The sequence below is a fragment of the Microcaecilia unicolor genome, chromosome 2 (genome assembly GCF_901765095.1).
Source record: "Microcaecilia unicolor chromosome 2, aMicUni1.1, whole genome shotgun sequence".
Classification (NCBI taxonomy): Eukaryota; Metazoa; Chordata; class Amphibia; order Gymnophiona; family Siphonopidae; genus Microcaecilia; species Microcaecilia unicolor.
Genome location: NC_044032.1, coordinates 574264229 through 574282776, shown reverse-complemented (window position 1 = coordinate 574282776; position 18548 = coordinate 574264229). Strand labels below are relative to the sequence as shown.

Sequence of the window (18548 nt, the reverse complement as noted above, 5' to 3'; positions counted from 1 at the left end):
TATGGGGGGCCCTGTTTACTAAGGTGCGCTAGCGTTTTTAGTGCCTGCTAAAAATGATCATGCACTCTAATGTTAGAGACACCTACATAGTCCTATGGGTGTCTCTAGCATTAACACATGCTAAAAATGCTAGCACACCTATAACACAGCTTAGTAAACAGGGCCCATGGAGTTTTATAAAAAAAACTTTGTGATATAGAGCCTGAAATATATATTTATTTATTTATTGATTGATTGATTGACTGACTGCCTTTTTGAAGGAATTCACTCAAGGTGGTTTAGATATGTACATCAGACCTGTAGAGAATTCATTGCTCTTAAAGAGTTCCCAATGATGTGCTGTTTAAAACACATAGAATTCATTTTCAATATGAACCTAATAAAATGTCTACCGATCCAAAAGATATATAGCAAACAGAGATAAACTACATATCTTAAATTTGCTCTGAGCTTCTAACAAAAAAAGCACGGAAACGAGCAATACAATGGTAAAAGGATCTCTCTAAAAAAACTGTTGAAGTCACGATCTGACAGCGGAAAAGTGGTGCTCTTCCTTGAGAGCTTATACGATAAAGAAATCTATACATCTTTATAAAACGAACAGTCTTACCTTCAAAATGCACTGTTGTCACATACTTCAAAACTTGCTCACTTGTAAGCAGCAAACAGGGCTGAAACTCTCAATGCCGGAATAAAATAGCGTCATGCTGATGAACATCTCTGATGTCACTATGACATATACACTAAACAGTGTAAGAAGACTACGGGAGTATAAACTGATAATAAAGTCACAGCAAATGCTAAACAAAATATTTAAAAATATATATTTTTAAATGATGACAGTACAGCTTGACTTAAAGCTTCAGAAAAAACATCAAACGTGCATTGATGACAAAAAAGAATGCTAAACTCTCTTTAAAAAAAAAAAAAAAGCAGTGCAGCTAGATTCAAACCTACAAAAGAAAAATCAAGCAAGCATTTAGCTCAAACCTTTACATTATGTGAATAAGATAACTAATGCTTAAACATGTATTAAACATTCTACACAACAATAATCTGCCAGAAATTATACTGAGAAAATAGACATAATAGCTCCTACTTAATATTAATAAAATACATTAGAGATATATTAAGAAATACAAGAACATCATAAAAAAAACCAAAGTAACTAAAAATGATATCTATCCCAAAGTCAATAATTATCCAATGGAGAAATAGTCCGATTTGATTGTGGCCTTGAAGGAAAGCTGTCAAATCTAATTCTAAATTAAGACCATAAGGAACCACTCTATTGAATTCAAAAATCAGGCGCTGTTCTCCTTGTACAAGAATGGTGTCTGAGTCACCACCTCTCCATCTTGGCTGGATTTGTTTAAAAACTAAAAATTTGATGTCATGTATAGCGTGATTATGATCATTCCAGTGAGTCACCAATGGGGCCGACTATATATTTCTGCTTATCCAGCTCCTATGTTCGATGACTCTTGTTTTAATTATGCGTTTGGTTTTGCCTATGTATAAAAGTCTGCAAGGACAAATGATAATGTACACAACAAAAGAAGTTACAGTTCGTACTGTTTTTCAAAAAGCACGTTTGTTATGAGGGCATGTTTACATACTGAACATCTTCCATGGTAGTGTGTCCAGACCGGGAATAATTACCAATTTCAATCTCTGGCAGTGTAGACGGTATGAGTTTCTCTTTTAAATTTTGACTCCTTGAATATGCTATCACTGGTTTAATGTTCTTATGTTTCAGCTTTTTTATTGACGACAGTCAAAACAGAATAAATAACTTGAATACTTCCAACCAGACAAAGGTACAAATATGCAAATAGAAGATTATTCTCATTCCACCAAATATATACATTCCATCATCAATCTTTTCTCTCCTCCCCCCAATATAAATCCCCACCCCTCCCCCCTTCTCTGTTATGTAAACTTTAGTAACAGTTAGACCCATTCTATGTTGCTAACCTCTGACATGTCTTATTTAATAAAGAAACCCTAATTACAGTCACATATATTTCCCAATATTGTCAGAGGTCATCATATCCTAACCCCCCTCCACCCCTCATCCCCTCCATGACCCACCTCCCCCCGCAGCTATGGTTTAATGTTCTTAAAGCAAGAGTATGTTTCTAATATATGCCAATTCTTGAGAATAACATTACAAAAATCTTTGGACTATTGTGAGAACTGTAATGTGCAGACAATATCTAGTTCACAGTGAGATTCTTTTTTCATTAATAACTCTTGCCTATCTTGAGCTCTTGCTTTAGTTAGGCCTTTTCTGATACTTTTCTCTGGAAATCCTCTACTTCTAAAACGCAGTTAGAGACTGTGCCTGTAGTTTAAAGTCCTCAAAGCTGGTACATAAACGGCATAATCGAAAAAATTGGGAGTATGGTAGATTATTCTTCAAACTGTGATTATGAAAACTTTCAAAATGTAAATAAGTATTCTTATCAGTTGGTTTCCTGTAGGTGCAAAAGATCAACCTTGAGTTCACTACCAAGCCACCACCTCCTCTTCAGCCTGTAGCCCCATCCAACAACCAACCAACCATGGCCTCTTTCTCCTCCTTTCCTGAGATCACCGAGGATGAAACCTCCCGCCTTCTTTCCTCCTCGAAATGCACCACCTGTTCCTCCGATCCCATCCCCACCAACTTACTTAACACCATCTCCCATACTGTCACCCCCTCCATCTGTCGCATCCTTAACCTCTCTCTCTCCACTGCAACTGTCCCTGACACCTTCAAGCACGCCGTAGTCACACCTCTCCTAAAAAAAACATCACTTGACCCTACCTGCCCCTCCAACTACCGCCCCATCTCTCTCCTACCCTTCCTCTCCAAAATACTTGAGCGCGCGCCGTTCACAGTCGCTGCCTTGATTTTCTCTCCTCTCATGCCATCCTCGATCCACTTCAATCCGGTTTTCGCCCTCTACACTCGACAGAAACAGCACTCTCTAAAGTCTGCAACGACCTGCTCCTCGCCAAATCCAGAGGCCACTATTCCATCCTCATCCTCCTTGATCTATCCACGGCGTTTGACACTGTCAATCATGATTTACTTCTTGCCACAGTGTCCTCTTTTGGGTTCCAAGGTTCTGTCCTCTCCTGGTTCTCCTCTTATCTCTCCCACCGCACCTTCAGGGTTCACTCTCATGGATCTTCCTCCACTCCCATCCCACTATCTGTTGGAGTTCCCCAGGGATCGCCTTGACTACTGCAACTTACTCCTCACCGGCCTCCCACTTAGCCATCTATACCCCCTTCAATCTGTTCAGAACTCTGCTGCACGTCTTACATTCCGCCAGAACCGATATACTCATATCACCCCTCTCCTCAGGTCACTTCACTGGCTTCCAATCAGATACTGCATTCATTTCAAGCTTCTCCTCCTTACCTACAAATGCACCCGGTCTGCGGCTCCTCACTACCTCTCTACCCTCATCTCCCCCTATGTTCCCGCCCGTAACCTCCGCTCACAGGACAAATCCCTCCTTTCAGTACCCTTCTCCACCACTGCCAACTCCAGGCTCCGCTCATTCTGCCTTGCCTCACCCTATGCCTGGAACAATCTTCCTCAACCCCTACGCCAAGCCCCCTCCCTACCCATCTTCAAATCTCTGCTTAAAACTCACCTCTTCAATGCTGCTTTCGGCACCTAACCTTTCGAGAAATATAGTATGCCCTATCAGATCGACTCTACACTTGTCTTTTAGATTGTACACTTGTCTCTAGATTTACACCTGTCTTTTAGATTGTACACTTGTCTTTAGATTGTACACCTGTCTTTTAGATTGTAAGCTCCTTGAGCAGGGACTGTCCTTCCATGTTAAAATTGTATAGCGCTGCGTAACCCTAGTAGCGCTTTAGAAATGTTAAGTAGTAGTCCTCAAAGTTGGTACATAAACGGCGTAATCGAAGAAATTGGGAGTATGGTAGATTATTCTTCAAACTGTGATTATGAAAACTTTCAAAATGTAAATAAGTATTCTTATCAGTTGGTTTCCTGTAGACCTTAGTGATGAACTGATAATCTGTTTTCATGATTAGTATGTCCAAAAAATATATTTGGTGGTGATCAAACTGTATCTTAAAGTGTAAATTTGGATCATATGTGTTGAGCCAATTATAGAATTCATTTAATGTTTCTTCATTACCCCTCCACAGGAGAAAAGCATTATCAATGTATCTTTTGTAGAATGCTACTTCGCTTTTATAAGGGTGGTCTTTCAAAAATTTGTCTTCAAAATTGGCTACATACAGGTTCACTACGTCTGGAGCCATAGCTGAACCCATAGCTGTTCCATGAATCTGTTTGCAGAAGTTTTTCTGGAATGAAAAATAATTACGAGTAAGTGCAAATGTAGCTTTCCTGATTATGTTTATTTTTTTAGGTGCATTGACACCTGATTCTAGAATTGAAAGCTAATGTGTTGTGAACATTCATTTTGAAGGTATTCTTTACCATCATTTCTATGATTTTTTTGTGTTTGATCTTTTTAATTGGCTGCTTAGTGCCTAAATCAATTAGTTGTAATCAGGGGCGTATCTGAACTGCGGCAGTAGGGGGGGCCAGGGCCAGAGTGAGGGAGCACATTATAGCCCCCCCCCCCGCCGCCGCCGCCATTGCCGATCCCCCTCCCCCCAGCCGCTGCCATTGCCAATCTCCGTTGTTGTCACCTACCTTCGCTGGCGGGGGACCCCAACCCCCGCCAGCCGAGGTCCGCGTCCTCCTGCCGCTGCCGGCTGCCATTAAAAGAATTCCGTCAGCTGGCGGGGGACCCCCAACCCCCGCCAGCCAAGCCGAGGTCCTTTCATTTCTTCTTCCAGTAAAGCTGGCGCCGAAAGTTTCTTCTGAGTCTGACGTCGCTGCACGTTGTACGTGCAGGACGTCAGACTCAGAAACAGAATGAGCTTCTGTATGATTTACGTATCATCTAGCTCTATTTATTTTTTTGTGTCACCTTTGCTGTGCTTGCTTGACTTATATACTGCAAGGGGCTTTGTTCTTCTATTTTTTTGCTGTCAAAAAGCAAATGAGACCACTGAAGGTAAGTGTTTTAGAATTCAAAAATGAGTTGCAGAGATATGAGGCAACATGGTTTTACCAAATAATACAAGTTAACCCAATTTCTTTGAGTAACCAGAGAACTAAATTGAGGGTACACACAATGTTGATTTGTAACAGTATCCAATGGTTTACTGAAGTCTCATAGGCTTATGAATACTAAGCAGCCTGGGGATGGTACAGTGAGAGGGGGGGAAAGGGCCAGTAACCAGCACACAGCACTTGTCAGCAACTCTTTACCTTTATTGTTCTCTTACATGAATATCAGCAGTACATGGATGAGAGCTTATAATACAAAGCAAGCACATGTTATTATGGGAAGAACTTCTCCTGGCTAACTTCTTACTAAGGGAAAGTATACTCCCCACCTTTCCAGGTCTCTTTTCTCTTTTATAGAGGTGTACAAACAATTCATCATGTGACACCAGCCCTTACTTGGATAAAGCTTACAGTTATAAATAAGTACATAAGTACATAAGTAATGCCACACTGGGAAAAGACCAAGGGTCCATCGAGCCCAGCATCCTGTCCACGAAAGTGGCCAATCCAGGCCAAGGGCACCTGGCTAGCTTCCCAAACGTACAAACATTCTATACATGTTATTCCCGGAATTGTGGATTTTTCCCAAGTCCATTTAGTAGCGGTTTATGGACTTGTCCTTTAGGAAACCGTCTAACCCCTTTTTAAAACTCTGCTAAGCTAACCGCCTTCACCACGTTCTCCAGAAACGAATTCCAGAGTTTAATTACGCGTTGGGTGAAAAACAATTTCTCAGATTTTTTAAAAATTTACTACACTGTAGTTTCATCGCATGCCCCCTAGTCCTAGTATTTTTGGAAAGCGTGAACAGACGCTTCACATCCACCTGTTCCACTCCACTCATTATTTTATATACCTCTATCATGTCTTCCCTCAGCCGTCTCTTCTACAAGCTGAAAAGCCCTAGCCTCCTTAGTCTTTCTTCATAGGGAAGTCGTCCCATCCCCGCTATCATTTTAGTCGCCCTTCGCTGCACCTTTTCCAATTCCACTATATCTTTCTTGAGATGCGGCGACCAGAATTGAACACAATACTCAAGGTGCGGTCGCACTATGGAGCGATATAACGGCATTATAACATCCTCACACCTGTTTTCCATACCTTTCCTAATAATACCCAACATTCTATTCCCTTTCTGAGCCGCAGCAGCACACTGAGCAGGTTGCTTTGCGCGTTTCACTTTCCCAGTTTTGCAAATGTTTGTACTTGTCAAAACTGGTAAAATTCTCCTTTTTTTTTTTTACAGTTTAGACACTCAATCAGCTATGTCAGCTGATACATGTTGTCTCACATTTCTCACCATATCCTTGGATGGTTATAACATAGCAGTGTAACACCAGGTCTGCACTCAATCTCTGCCTGGTTCTTCAGGTAATTCTTTCAAGGCCTCCCTTGTTATTCGGGCCTACCTCTGATAGTACAATGGGTCCCAAAGTGGTAAATGGCATCCACTCAAAAGGTAAGTAGAAGAATGCCTTAGGGCTCAGTCCTGGAGCAGATTGTTCCAGGTCTTTGTGAATACTGCTGAAGGGTTAGAGGAAAACTATTGCCTTTTCCAGAGCGACATGATTTGCAGAATAGATACTGCAGTGAGTAAACATGGGATGTTATCAACAAGTTAGAAGTGTGGGTGCTTAAGCTTTGATGTGAGGAAATATATGTTGGGTGCAGAAATCCAAAGATGCTATGAGACTAGAGGACAGAGGCTTCAGTGGCCAGAGCCAGAAGGATGCTAGACTGTATAGAGGCAAAAGAAGCAGAAGGGAGGTGGTGATAAATGCCCCTGGACAAATAGATGAGGCCTCACTTGGACTGTTGTATCCTTAGGTACGAAAGCAATAAAGTGCTACAGGATCTGTCAGAAGACAAAGATCTGAAATACATATGCCTTAGAGGAGAGGTGGAACAGGGATATGATACATATTCTTGTAAAGTATTCAATCAACAACATTTTCCAAGCACTTAAAGACAGGGAAGCTGCAGAACTAGAGGACCTGAAACAAAGCTGGAAAGAGAAAAGAAAAGTAACATCAGGATGTTTCACAGAAATGGTGGTAGATGCGAAGGAGGTAGAACGAGAGGACATGAAATGAGACTGAAGGGGGGCAGACTCAAGAAAAATGTCAGGAAGTATTTTTTCACGGAGAGAGTAGTGGATGCTTGGAATGCCCTCCCACGGGAGGTGGTGGAAATGAAAACGGTAACAGAATTCAAGCACGCGTGGGATAAACATAAAGGAATCCTGTTTAGAAGGAATGGATCCTAAGGAGCTTAGCCGAGATTGGGTGGCACAGCCGGTGGCGGGAGGCGGGGATAGTGCTGGGCAGACTTATACAGTCAGTGCCAGAGCCGGTGGTGGGAGGCGGGGCAGACTTATACGGTCTGTGCCCTGAAAAGAACAGGTACAAATCAAGGTAAGGTATACACAAAAAGTAGCACATATGAGTTTATCTTGTTGGGCAGACTGGATGGACCATGCAGGTCTTTTTCTGCCGTCATCTACTATGTTACTGTGCCTGGAAGGAAGTGGTGGGGACAAACAGTCATGAATTCAAAAAAGGAATTTATAAATACACAATTCACTATATAGCAATAGCATGGAGGTCTAAGGAAGATTTAAATGACTTGCTTCGTAAAAATGCACAGAGAAGCAGGTACAACTAGCCACCTTATTTTGTCGACTAACATCCCGCTGCTCTTTACCTGCTCTTATTTACTATGTTCAGGGCCGGTCTTAGCAAGTGCGGGGCCCTATGCAGACCAATTTGGTGGGGCCCCATCCTAGCCCCGCCCCTATTCTAGCCCCGCCCCCGCCCATTGATAAGATTATTCAGTTTTTAGAAAAATTTTTTATTTATGAAATTTCAAATAAAGACAAATGAAGCTAAACTTGTACAGAAAAACTGATTGAAATAATAAGCACAATGCTATCATGAAACCCCCCCTCCCAAGAAATTATTCAAGTCCACAATTAGTAGTTCAAATTCTCATAACCCCGGGGGGTCAGAGGTGCGGACACACAATCTCTCCACTGCAAAACACTATACACAAACTTGTGCAAAAACACAGTCAGAACCTTACCGAACCATAACAGCACTAATTCCAAGGACAGGACGAGCTACAACCTTATGCATGGAAAGGCAGAACTGTAATTACACCAGGCTCTATAACACAAATACACTACCTTGTGGAAAAAAAAGGGCTGCAAATACTACACGCTAGCAGGATACTGTACCTTGATCACACTTGTAAAACACATGACACAACAAATATGAAGGCAAAATACTGAATGGAAAGTTACCTCAAGAAGTCAGACTCAGCATGCAGCAATACTAGAAAAATTGAAACTTACATGCAAAATATCACAGATGCACATTTCTAAAAGCTGACATATTCCAATTAATAAATTTTCTACCTTTGTTGTCTGATCATTTAGTTTTTCTATTCGCTTTGGTCCCAGTGTCTTCTGTTTTATGCAGTGTCTTCTTTCCGTTTGATATTTTTTCTCTCACCGTGTCCACCATCCTCCTGTGTCCTTATGTGTTCTGTCTACCATCTGTAGCCCCCTGTCACTATCCTTTCTCCAGTTTCAGCATCTGCCTTCAAAGTGTTCCGATCCAGCCCTTAAATTCAACAATTTGCCCTCCATACACATCCAGCATTTCTCCTCTCTCCCCTCCACTCCATTTCCAGCAATTTCTCCTCTCCCTGGGCCCTGCCATCCCATCCAAGTCCATCCTTGGCCCTCTCTGCCCTTCCCTCCTCCATCCACATCCAGCAATTCTCCTCTCTCCCCTCCCCTCCAGCAATTTCTCCTCTCCCTGGGCCCTGCCCTCCCATCTGTTCCTCTCTCCCCTGCCTCCCTCCATTCACCCATGTATCCAGCAATTCCCCTCTCTCCCTGGGCCCTGCCATCCCATCCAAGTCCATCCTTGGCCCTCTCTGCCCTTCCCTCCTCCATCCACATCCAGTAATTGTCCCCTCGCCCTTCCCCTCCATTTCCAGCAATTTCTCCTCTCCCTGGGCCCTGCCCTCCCATCTGTTCCTCTCTCCCCTGCCCCCCCTCCATTCACCCATGTATCCAGCAATTCCCCTCTCTCCCTGGGCCCTGCCATCCCATCCAAGTCCATCCTTGGCCCTCTCTGCCCTTCCCTCCTCCGTCCACATCCAGTAATTGTTCCCTCTCCCTTCCCCTCCATTTCCAGCAATTTCTCCTCTCCCTGGGCCCTGCCCTCCCATCTGTTCCTCTCCTCCCCTCCCCCCTCCATTCACCCATGCATCCAGCAATTCCCCTCTCTCCCTGGGCCCTGCCATCCCATCCAAGTCCATCCTTGGCCCTCTCTGCCCTTCCCTCCTCCATCCACATCCAGTAATTGTTCCCTCTCCTTTCCCCTCCATTTCCAGCAATTTCTCCTCTTCCTGGGCCCTGCCCTCCCATCTGTTCCTCTCTCCCCTGCCCCCCTCCATTCACCCATGTATCCAGCAATTCCCCTCTCTCCCTGGGCCCTGCCATCCCATCCAAGTCCATCCTTGGCCCTCTCTGCCCTTCCCTCCTCCATCCACATCCAGTAATTGTTCCCTCTCCCTTCCCCTCCATTTCCACCAATTTCTCCTCTCCCTGGGCCCTGCCCTCCCCATCTGTTCCTCTCTCCCCTGCCCCCCTCCATTCACCCATGTATCCAGCAATTCCCCTCTCTCCCTGGGCCCTGCCATCCCATCCAAGTCCATCCTTGGCCCTCTCTGCCCTTCCCTCCTCCATCCACATCCAGTAATTGTTCCCTCTCCCTTCCCCTCCATTTCCAGCAATTTCTCCTCTCCCTGGGCCCTGCCCTCCCATCTGTTCCTCTCTCCCCTGCCCCCCTCCATTCACCCATGTATCCAGCAATTCCCCTCTCTCCCTGAGCCCTGCCATCCCATCCATGTCTCTCTTTCCCCTGCCTGCCCTCGTCTCTCCCCCATGATGCACGATCGATCATCGATCCCTTTCCTTTTTCGCTTTTAAATTTACCTCCAGTCCGGCAGCGTCAGTGAAAGCGCTCCCAGCCAGTAAAAGCGCTTCTCTTCGCTGTGTCCCGCCTTCTTCTGACATCATGACATCAGAAGAAGGCGGGACACAGCGAAGAGAAGCGCTTTTACTGGCTGGGAGCGCTTTCATTGACGCTGCCGGACTGGAGGTAAATTTAAAAGCGAAAAAGGAAAGGGATCGGTGATCGATCATGGGGGAGAGAAGAGGGCGGGCAGTTCGGACGAGCGGCGGCGATCCCCGGGCGAAACTAGGTCAAGGCTGACTGAGGTGCGCCGCGCGGGGCCCCCCTAAGCGCGGGGCCCTATACGGCCGCCTCGGTCGCCTCGGCCTAAGACCGGCCCTGATTATGTTACTCAGATTGTGACTCATACCCCACATAAAAATTGTTACTTTTGCTATAACTTAAAGTCAACAACTACCATTTCTATACAACTTAAAGCCAAATTAGTGGCACTCATGTATCTACAGTGTGATCTTTCTTAAAGTTACATGAAAATGGAATACCTTTGTTTATGACATAGACCATTGCATCTGCTCCCAAGGTGTCGTAGAGTGGAACCGTCACCATGGAGTAAGTATAGCAGCCCAGCTCAGCAATTACCCACTGTGCAGAGAATGTAAGTTCAATATTAGTTCAAACTGCCATCAAAGTTCAGCAATAAGCCTGTGAGGACACTTGCTGCCTACACCCCCCTCCCTTCCTCAAAGGTACAATGGATATTTTATTACATTTGTACGCTGCACTTTCCCACTCATGGCAGGCTCAATGTGGCTTACATGGGGCAATAGAGGGTTAAGTGACTTGCCCAGAGTCACAAGGAGCTGCCTGTGCCTGAAGCGGGAATTGAACTCAGTTCCACAGGACCAAAGTCCACCACCCTAACCACTAGGCCACTCCTCCACTCACTATGGCTCAAAGGAGAAGAGTGTAAAAATAAAACCACATGCATAAGTAGTATTCAGGAGAGGGATAAATGAGGCAGTTGAATGCTCAAATTGGGATGCAAGCTGTGCAAATCACTACAGGAAGGAGGTAAACATAGCTAAAATTAAAACAAAAACAAGATCAGAATCTCTTGCAGAGAAATAGGCTGGGAACCACAGAAGCCTGAGTTCATCTATTTTCTAGAACTATCCTTGTTATTCTTGTTGCCTCAGGCACCCCATTGATTGAGCTTTTTGGTTGAGGATTCAGGTTCTTACCTGCATTATTGTACGTTATCCTTGAAGTGTTAGTGTTAAACTGTTATTGCCCACTTGATGTTTTGTGTAAGAGCACTTGGGAGTGGAGGAGTGGCTTAGTGGTTAGGGTGGTGGACTTTGGTCCTGAGGAACTGAGTTTGATTCCCACTTAAAGCACAGGCAGCTCCTTGTGACTCTGGGCAAGTCACTTAACCCTCCATTGCCTCATGTAAGCTGCATTGAGCCTGCCATGAGTGGGAAAGTACAGGGTACAAATGTGACAAAAATAAATACAGACTCCAAGGTAAACTGGATCTAAGCAATGGCATAACATCCCACACCACGTAAAATAAGCAGGAAATCTGCCCTTCATTTTTTCACATAAGGCAATTTCTGATTATTACAATGACAACAGACTGATATTTATGCTAAAGTTAAGCCAGCTACTATCATACTTAAGGCTTTCTCAACTTGGCTGAAACCAGTATGTTTGTTTACACCAATATTGCTGAAGATAAACATGTTTCTGTACCACAGCCAATGACTGGTCATTGTAAACACTTCTGTAAGAAGGGCCCATTCATCTATTGCCTCTGCCTTTTTTGGCAGAAAAAGAGGGGCCATGTCCATTTTCACAGGGTTTGCATCATTGAGATCTAGATTTTATTTGTGGGATCTTGTACAAGTGCTCATTGGCAGTGGGCACACCAATATTAACTCCAGCTTCTGGAAAAGTCCGTTAATAGGTAGACTAAGCAACTGCCTTATTGAATTTTGATGGCAAACCCATCCAGGGATTAGCTGTTTATGCAAATATGGTGTGAACAGATGTCTCACTGATCCTAATATTTCATTATCTTCCCCTGCCTTTGAAGTGTTGTATAAGTAGCCCAAAAGGTACCAAAGGTATTGTGAGATACCCAGGTACAGAGCTGTATGAACAGAGGAATAGAAATAGGCCAATCCGATTAGGAGGGGCTGGACACAACTGGGCTGAAGGCCAACAAGGGGTAGGATTGGGGGGGGGAGGGAGGGAAGTGTTGCAAGGAAGGAGGAAAGGTGGGAGATAGGAGGTAAGGAAAGGGTTAAGGGGAGGGAGGGGGGAAGAGGGAGAGGGTGATAAAGTAGAGCTGCTGACTTAAGGAGGGGTCATTGCGAGGGAGCAGCAGCAGCTGTATGAACAGAGGAATTGCATTTAAGTCTTGTATTCAACTATTTAGCTGTGCAAGTACACAGAGCAGTTATTCCCAAACCTGTCCTGGGGGAAGACCCAACCAGTCAGGTTTTGAGGACATTTACAACAAATATTCATGAGATCAATTTGCACACCCTGCCTCCTTGGTATGCAAATCTCATGCATAGTCACTCTGGATACCCTGAAAACCTGCTTGGCTAGGGTTTCCCCAGGACAAGTTTGAGAACCCCGATAGAAGTTGGCTGATTGTCAGCTCTCAGTGACCCTGTAAAGCTTTGATCATTTTGGCTTAAATGTGAGAAGCATTTATAACCAGTAGTAGCTGACTTCATTAAGTGCAGCCCAGCAGATCATTTTTCTCCCCATTCAAGACTTACCTCAGGTCTGTTCGGTGCAAAGATGCCAATAAATTGATCTGGTGAAGGTTTGAAGCCTTGCTGGAGCAATGCAGAGCCTATGCACTGTGCACGATCCACAACCTGAAACAGCAATAGGTCCTCTGAAACATGTACCACTGCTACACCACAAGCAAACAATGACATTCAGGAGTATGACACCTAGCATGTGAGTCTTGTGTGCAAGGATTTGTTTGTACCTGAAGTATATATTGTGCTGAAAATGGAAAGACCGTGTATAAATACCCTGTTTCCCCGAAAATGAGACAGTGTCTTATATTAATTTTGCTCCCAAAGATGCGCTAGGTCTTATTTTCAGGGGATGTCTTATTTTTTCATGAAGAAGAATTCACATTTATTGTTGCTCTCCTCCTTCTTTTTTTTTTTTTCTTTTAATGTCTTTCAACACCACCTCCAACCAGTCCTGCTTGTTTCGAAGCTCCGCCCACGCCCCTCCCACGGAGTTGCAGAGTCCCCCGTCCCTTCGATTTCAACCCCCCCTCCGTGTTACTGACCCCTTGCCCCCGTGACGTTTTTTTTTTAGCAGCGCAAGGAACTGAGTGAGTGACACAGCGCGAGGGGCGGGAGGGCGGAACAGCGCGAACAACTTTGTTGTGATCAGCTGTGCTCTGAGGGCGGGGCTAGCGAGTGGAGGGCGGAGCTATTACGAAGCCGACGAACACTTCAGGGCTTCAGGCTTCACTGCAATGCTGGCGGCTTCAGAACATTGGATGTGCTTTTTATTAGGTAGGATTATTTCGTCTTTGGGTTGCAGCGAAAAAAATTAAGGTTTCTGTCTCCATGTCCCATCGGGGCCAAACAAAAACTTTGCTAGGTCTTACTTTCGGGGGAGGCCTTATATTTAGCAATTCAGCAAAACCTCTACTAGGTCTTATTTTCAGGGGATGTCTTATTTTCGGGGAAACAGGGTATGTAACCCTGGTTACATGGGCATAGTTTGACTGTTTCATTTTAGGGGGCAAAGGGTAGGGTATGGCATATTAACACATTCATTTGCATACATGTATCTCATACAGTGAAGATTTTTTTTTTAATTGACATGGGCTAGCACCATAGGAAATTTCTCTCATTATGCCCCCTATCATATTCACATGAACTAGCAAGGAGAGAGCACACTTTCCTCTCCAGCATCTCCCCGATCTCCCATCCACCTTCCTCCCTGTCTAACATGCTCCCCACGATCTCCTATCTTTTTCCATATCCAACATGAACATGTCCCCCCTCCCAATATCTCCTTCTATCTTCTTCTGTGTCTGGCACATCTCTCTAATCTTCCTTTTCTGTGGTAGAAATTGAAAATGTTGGTGCAGGGCCTGTTACAGTCCTGTCCTCTCTGACACAACTTCTAAGATCAGAGGGGGAGGCATCAGCAGATGCTGAGCAAGCACATAGGTCCCGAAACTCCATGCCACCATTTTCTTTATGCTATTGCTGTCCTGTTTGGATAAGGGGAGGAGAGAAGGAGGTGTTAGCCGCTTGTGTCCAGTCGGTGGGTGGGGGTGGGGAGAGAAAATGTGCCTCTCCTCCTGCTGCTTGTATACATATCAGCAAGATCACAGGGGCACACACACACACACACACACACACACACACACACGCGCGCACCAGTTGAGTAGCACTGGTCTAGGGATAAGATACCCTTAGGCTGGCCCTGACCCCTCTCCCCCCCACTTCCTTCCCCACAGAGAAACAGAAAACAGAGCAGCACAGGCTATGTGGCAGGCAGAAGACAGCAGAGTAAAGGGGAGAAAGGTAGAGAGGAGGGTAGTGTAAGAGCAATGGCATCTCAAGACAGAAATATTTGGGGTGGCAACAGAAGGGCAAGTCAAAGCAACATTTCCCCTACTTTAAATTAGTAATACAAGACACCATGGCCTTCTATACATAAAGAAACCCCCTCCAGCCAAGTTTCTTCTATGTGAGAGTGGAGTCTGAATTCTCTACAGGATTGGTCCGAATTTCAACATAAACTCTGAAGCTCCAGTTCAGTATCAGTAAGTCCATATTCTCCCAAAATGGAGTTATACGCCTTAAAAGTTACCATACAAAAAATATTCAAAATTACACTTTATTTAAAGCAGATGGGTTTTTTTTTTTGTTTGTGTGGTGACTACAGGATGTGGAAATCACTAATTCTGAGCATTTTTATTTGGGGTGACAAGGGCAGCTCTGGGGCCCTTGCCGCAGAGCCTGCTTTCAAATAGGACCACACACTTGACAAAATAGTAAAAGACACTCAAAATATGTACCACACCATAACATCCCTAAGCCACCTATGAAAAGATAGTGCCTTAAATTTTATACTGGGCCCTAAAGCACCAATATTACTGCTACTGTGAAACCGAACATGCTGGGCTGTTATTGATTCCTACCCAGACACTACATTCTAGCAGAATCCTTTATCTCAGTTGCACATATAGAATATGGACAGACCCTCACCTGATACAAAATAAGGGACCACAAAAAACATACAGAAAAAAAACTGAAATGGAGAACTCCCTCCACTCCATCCAATCAGTGCAATTCTGGCAAAAGAAAAACAAAAATGCATTTTCTCCTATGCTAAATACAAAAATTTCAAAGATGTACATTTCTCAAAACAGACACATTTCAATCCTGAAAATGTATTAAATAAAAATATATTGTTTTAATTGTCTACTTTGTTGTTTGGGCACATTTCTAATTGGGTTGGTCACTTTTTGTGTTGGTCTTCTCCTAAATTCTTTTCCAGGTGTGCCTTTGCATTTCTTTTCACTACTCTTGTCCTTCTTCGCTTTCTTCCCTACATCCATCTGGCACTGACCTCTCTTTTTGTTTCTTCTCTGCCTCTTTATCCACCTATATAATTTTTACCCCTCATGCTCCCTTTCTCTCACCATCTAGTCCTTAGTTTCCATTTCACCTATCTGCTTTCCCCCATCTTCCTCTTATCCCCTCTCTGGCAATCCCATTGCCCCCCCCCCCCCCAACTTTCTTCTTCCTCAGCCTCCTATCCTACCCTACCCCTCTTCTTTCACCATTCCCTAGTCTCCCATCTTTTACATCATTTGTACTCATCTACCTCCACTGCCTCACCAGTCCCAGCTCCATCCCCGTCTCTCTTTCTTTCCCTTGTCTCCAGTCCATTTCTTTTACCCTCTATCCCATTTCCTATTGACTCTCCTTCACCATCTTTTTTTTAAACCCATTACCACCCCCATTCATCTTTCCTTCCTTTCTCATACTTTTCCACAGTGCCCTCATTCTTTTTCATGGCATCTCATCTGTTCTCTAATCCTTCAGGCTATTCACAACCATGTCTCAACCTCTTCTGTACTTCATTTGCTCTCTTACTCCCATTTCACATTCTCACTTATACTGCCAAGCCATCTAACTATAACCATTTATACCTATCCTCTCTCATAATAATTTCCTGCTCTAACCTCCAACATTCTCCCACTCAATCACCAAGTCCCATCCAACTTCTACTTCCCTTTCTGTTGAATCCCATCCAATTTCTGCTCCCCTTTTTCACTGACATCTGCCTGTCACTTCCCCTCCAGCCCCAGCATTTTGTCCTATCTCTCCCCCTCCCCAACCAGGTCCAGTTCTAGTTCCAACATCACTCGCTCTCTTTCAATCCCTCCTCCCAAAAACTGGCAGCTCACTTTCTCTTTCAAATCCCTTGCCCCCCCCCCCCCCTTCTCTGATGCAAACTTCTTGTTTCCATGAGGGCAGAGCGTAGCAAAGAGAAGGTGCCAAAGGCAGGTCTCAGGAAGAGTATGTAATTCGCTACCACTATCGGCAACTGCTCAAAGGAAAACACGTAGTCTAAAGCAGCTGGGGGTGGAGGAGGGTGGATGAGAGAAGAGGAGATGCCAGCTGGGGATAGAGGGAGTTGAGAGAGAACAGATGCCAGATCCAGGGATGGGATTGCTAACATAAGTACATAAGTAATGCCATACTGGGAAAAGACCAAGGGTCCATCGAGCCCAGCATCTTGTCCAAGACAGCGGCCAATCCAGGCCAAGGGCACCTGGCAAGCTTCCCAAACGTACAAACATTCTATACATGTTATTCCTGGGATTTTGGATTTTTCCAAGTCCGTTTAGTAGCGGTTTATGGACTTGTCCTTTAGGAAACCGTCCAACCCCTTTTTAAACTCTGCTAAGTTAACTGCCTTCACCACATTTTCCAGCAATGAATTCCAGAGTTTAATTACACGTTGGGTGAAGAAAAATTTTCTCCAATTTGTATTAAATTTACTACACTGTAGTTTAATCGCATGCCCCCTAGTCCTAGTATTTTTGGAAAGCGTGAACAGACGCTTCACATCCACCTGTTCCACTCCACTCATTATTTTATATACCGCTATCATGTCTCCCCTCAGCCGTCTCTTCTCCAAGCTGTATAGCCCTAGCCTCCTTAGTCTTTCTTCATAGGGAAGTCGTCCCATCCCCGCTATCATTTTAGTCGCCCTTCGCTGCACCTTTTCCAATTCTACTATATTTTTCTTGAGATGCGGCGACCAGAATTGAACACAATACTCAAGGTGCGGTCGCACCATGGAGCGATACAACGGCATTATAACATCCTCACACCTGTTTTCCATACCTTTCCTAATAATACCCAACATTCTATTCGCTTTCCTAGCCGCAGCAGCACACTAAGCAGAAGGTTTCAGCGTGTTATCGACGACGACACCCAGATCCCTTTCTTGGTCCATAACTCCTAACGTGGAACCTTGCATGACGTAGCTATAATTCGGGTTCTTTTTTCCCACATGCATCACCTTGCATTTGCTCACATTAAACGTCATCTGCCATTTAGCTGCCCAGTCTCCCAGTCTCGTAAGGTCCTTTTGTAATTTTTCACAATCCTGTCGCGAGTTAACGACTTTGAATAACTTTGTGTCATCAGCAAATTTAATTACCTCGCTAGTTACTCCCATCTCTAAATCATTTATAAATATATTAAAATATATTAAAAAGTTCTTCAGGCACTCACTAGTCCAGAAGGGCAGCACAGTAGTTTCCAACCAGCTTCCTTCCCTATTTTTCTCCTGGTTCAAGCGACAGGAGCACCATAAGTACATAATTATTGCCACACTGGGACAGACCAAAGGTCCATCAAGCCCAGCATCCTGTTTCCAACAGTGGCCAAACCAGGTCACAAATACCTGGCAAGATCCTGAAAAAGTTCAATACATTTTATGCTGCTTATCCCAGAAATAAACAGTGGATTCACGTCTACCCGTTCCATTCCACTCATTATTTTATAGACCTCTATCATATCTCCCGTCAGCTGTCTTTTCTCCAAGCTGAAAAGCCCTAGATGCTTCAACCTTTCCACATAGGGAAGTCGTCCCATCCCCTTTATCATTTTCTTCATCCTTCATCTTTTTTGAGATGCGGCGACCAGAATTGAACACAATATTTGAGGTGCGGTCACACCATGAACCAATACAAAGGTATTATAATGTCCTCATCTTTGTTTATTCCTTTCCTAATAATACCTAACATTCTATTTTCTTTCTTAGCCGCCACAGCACACTGAGCAGAGGGTTTCAACGTATTATCAACAACGACGCTGAGATCCCTTTCCCGGTCGGTGACTGCTAACATG

The 18548-nt window shown here is 44.3% G+C and overlaps 1 protein-coding gene across 1 annotated transcript in view; it reads right to left on the bottom strand.

Annotated features, from left to right (window-relative positions):
* The window catches only part of LOC115462200 (long-chain-fatty-acid--CoA ligase 1-like), a 146332-nt gene that overhangs the window by 110965 nt on the left and 16819 nt on the right, over positions 1-18548 (bottom strand). The window contains 2 exon segments of the mRNA XM_030192216.1: positions 10656-10755; positions 12906-13007. Coding sequence (XP_030048076.1) covers positions 10656-10755; positions 12906-13007 — 202 coding nt within the window.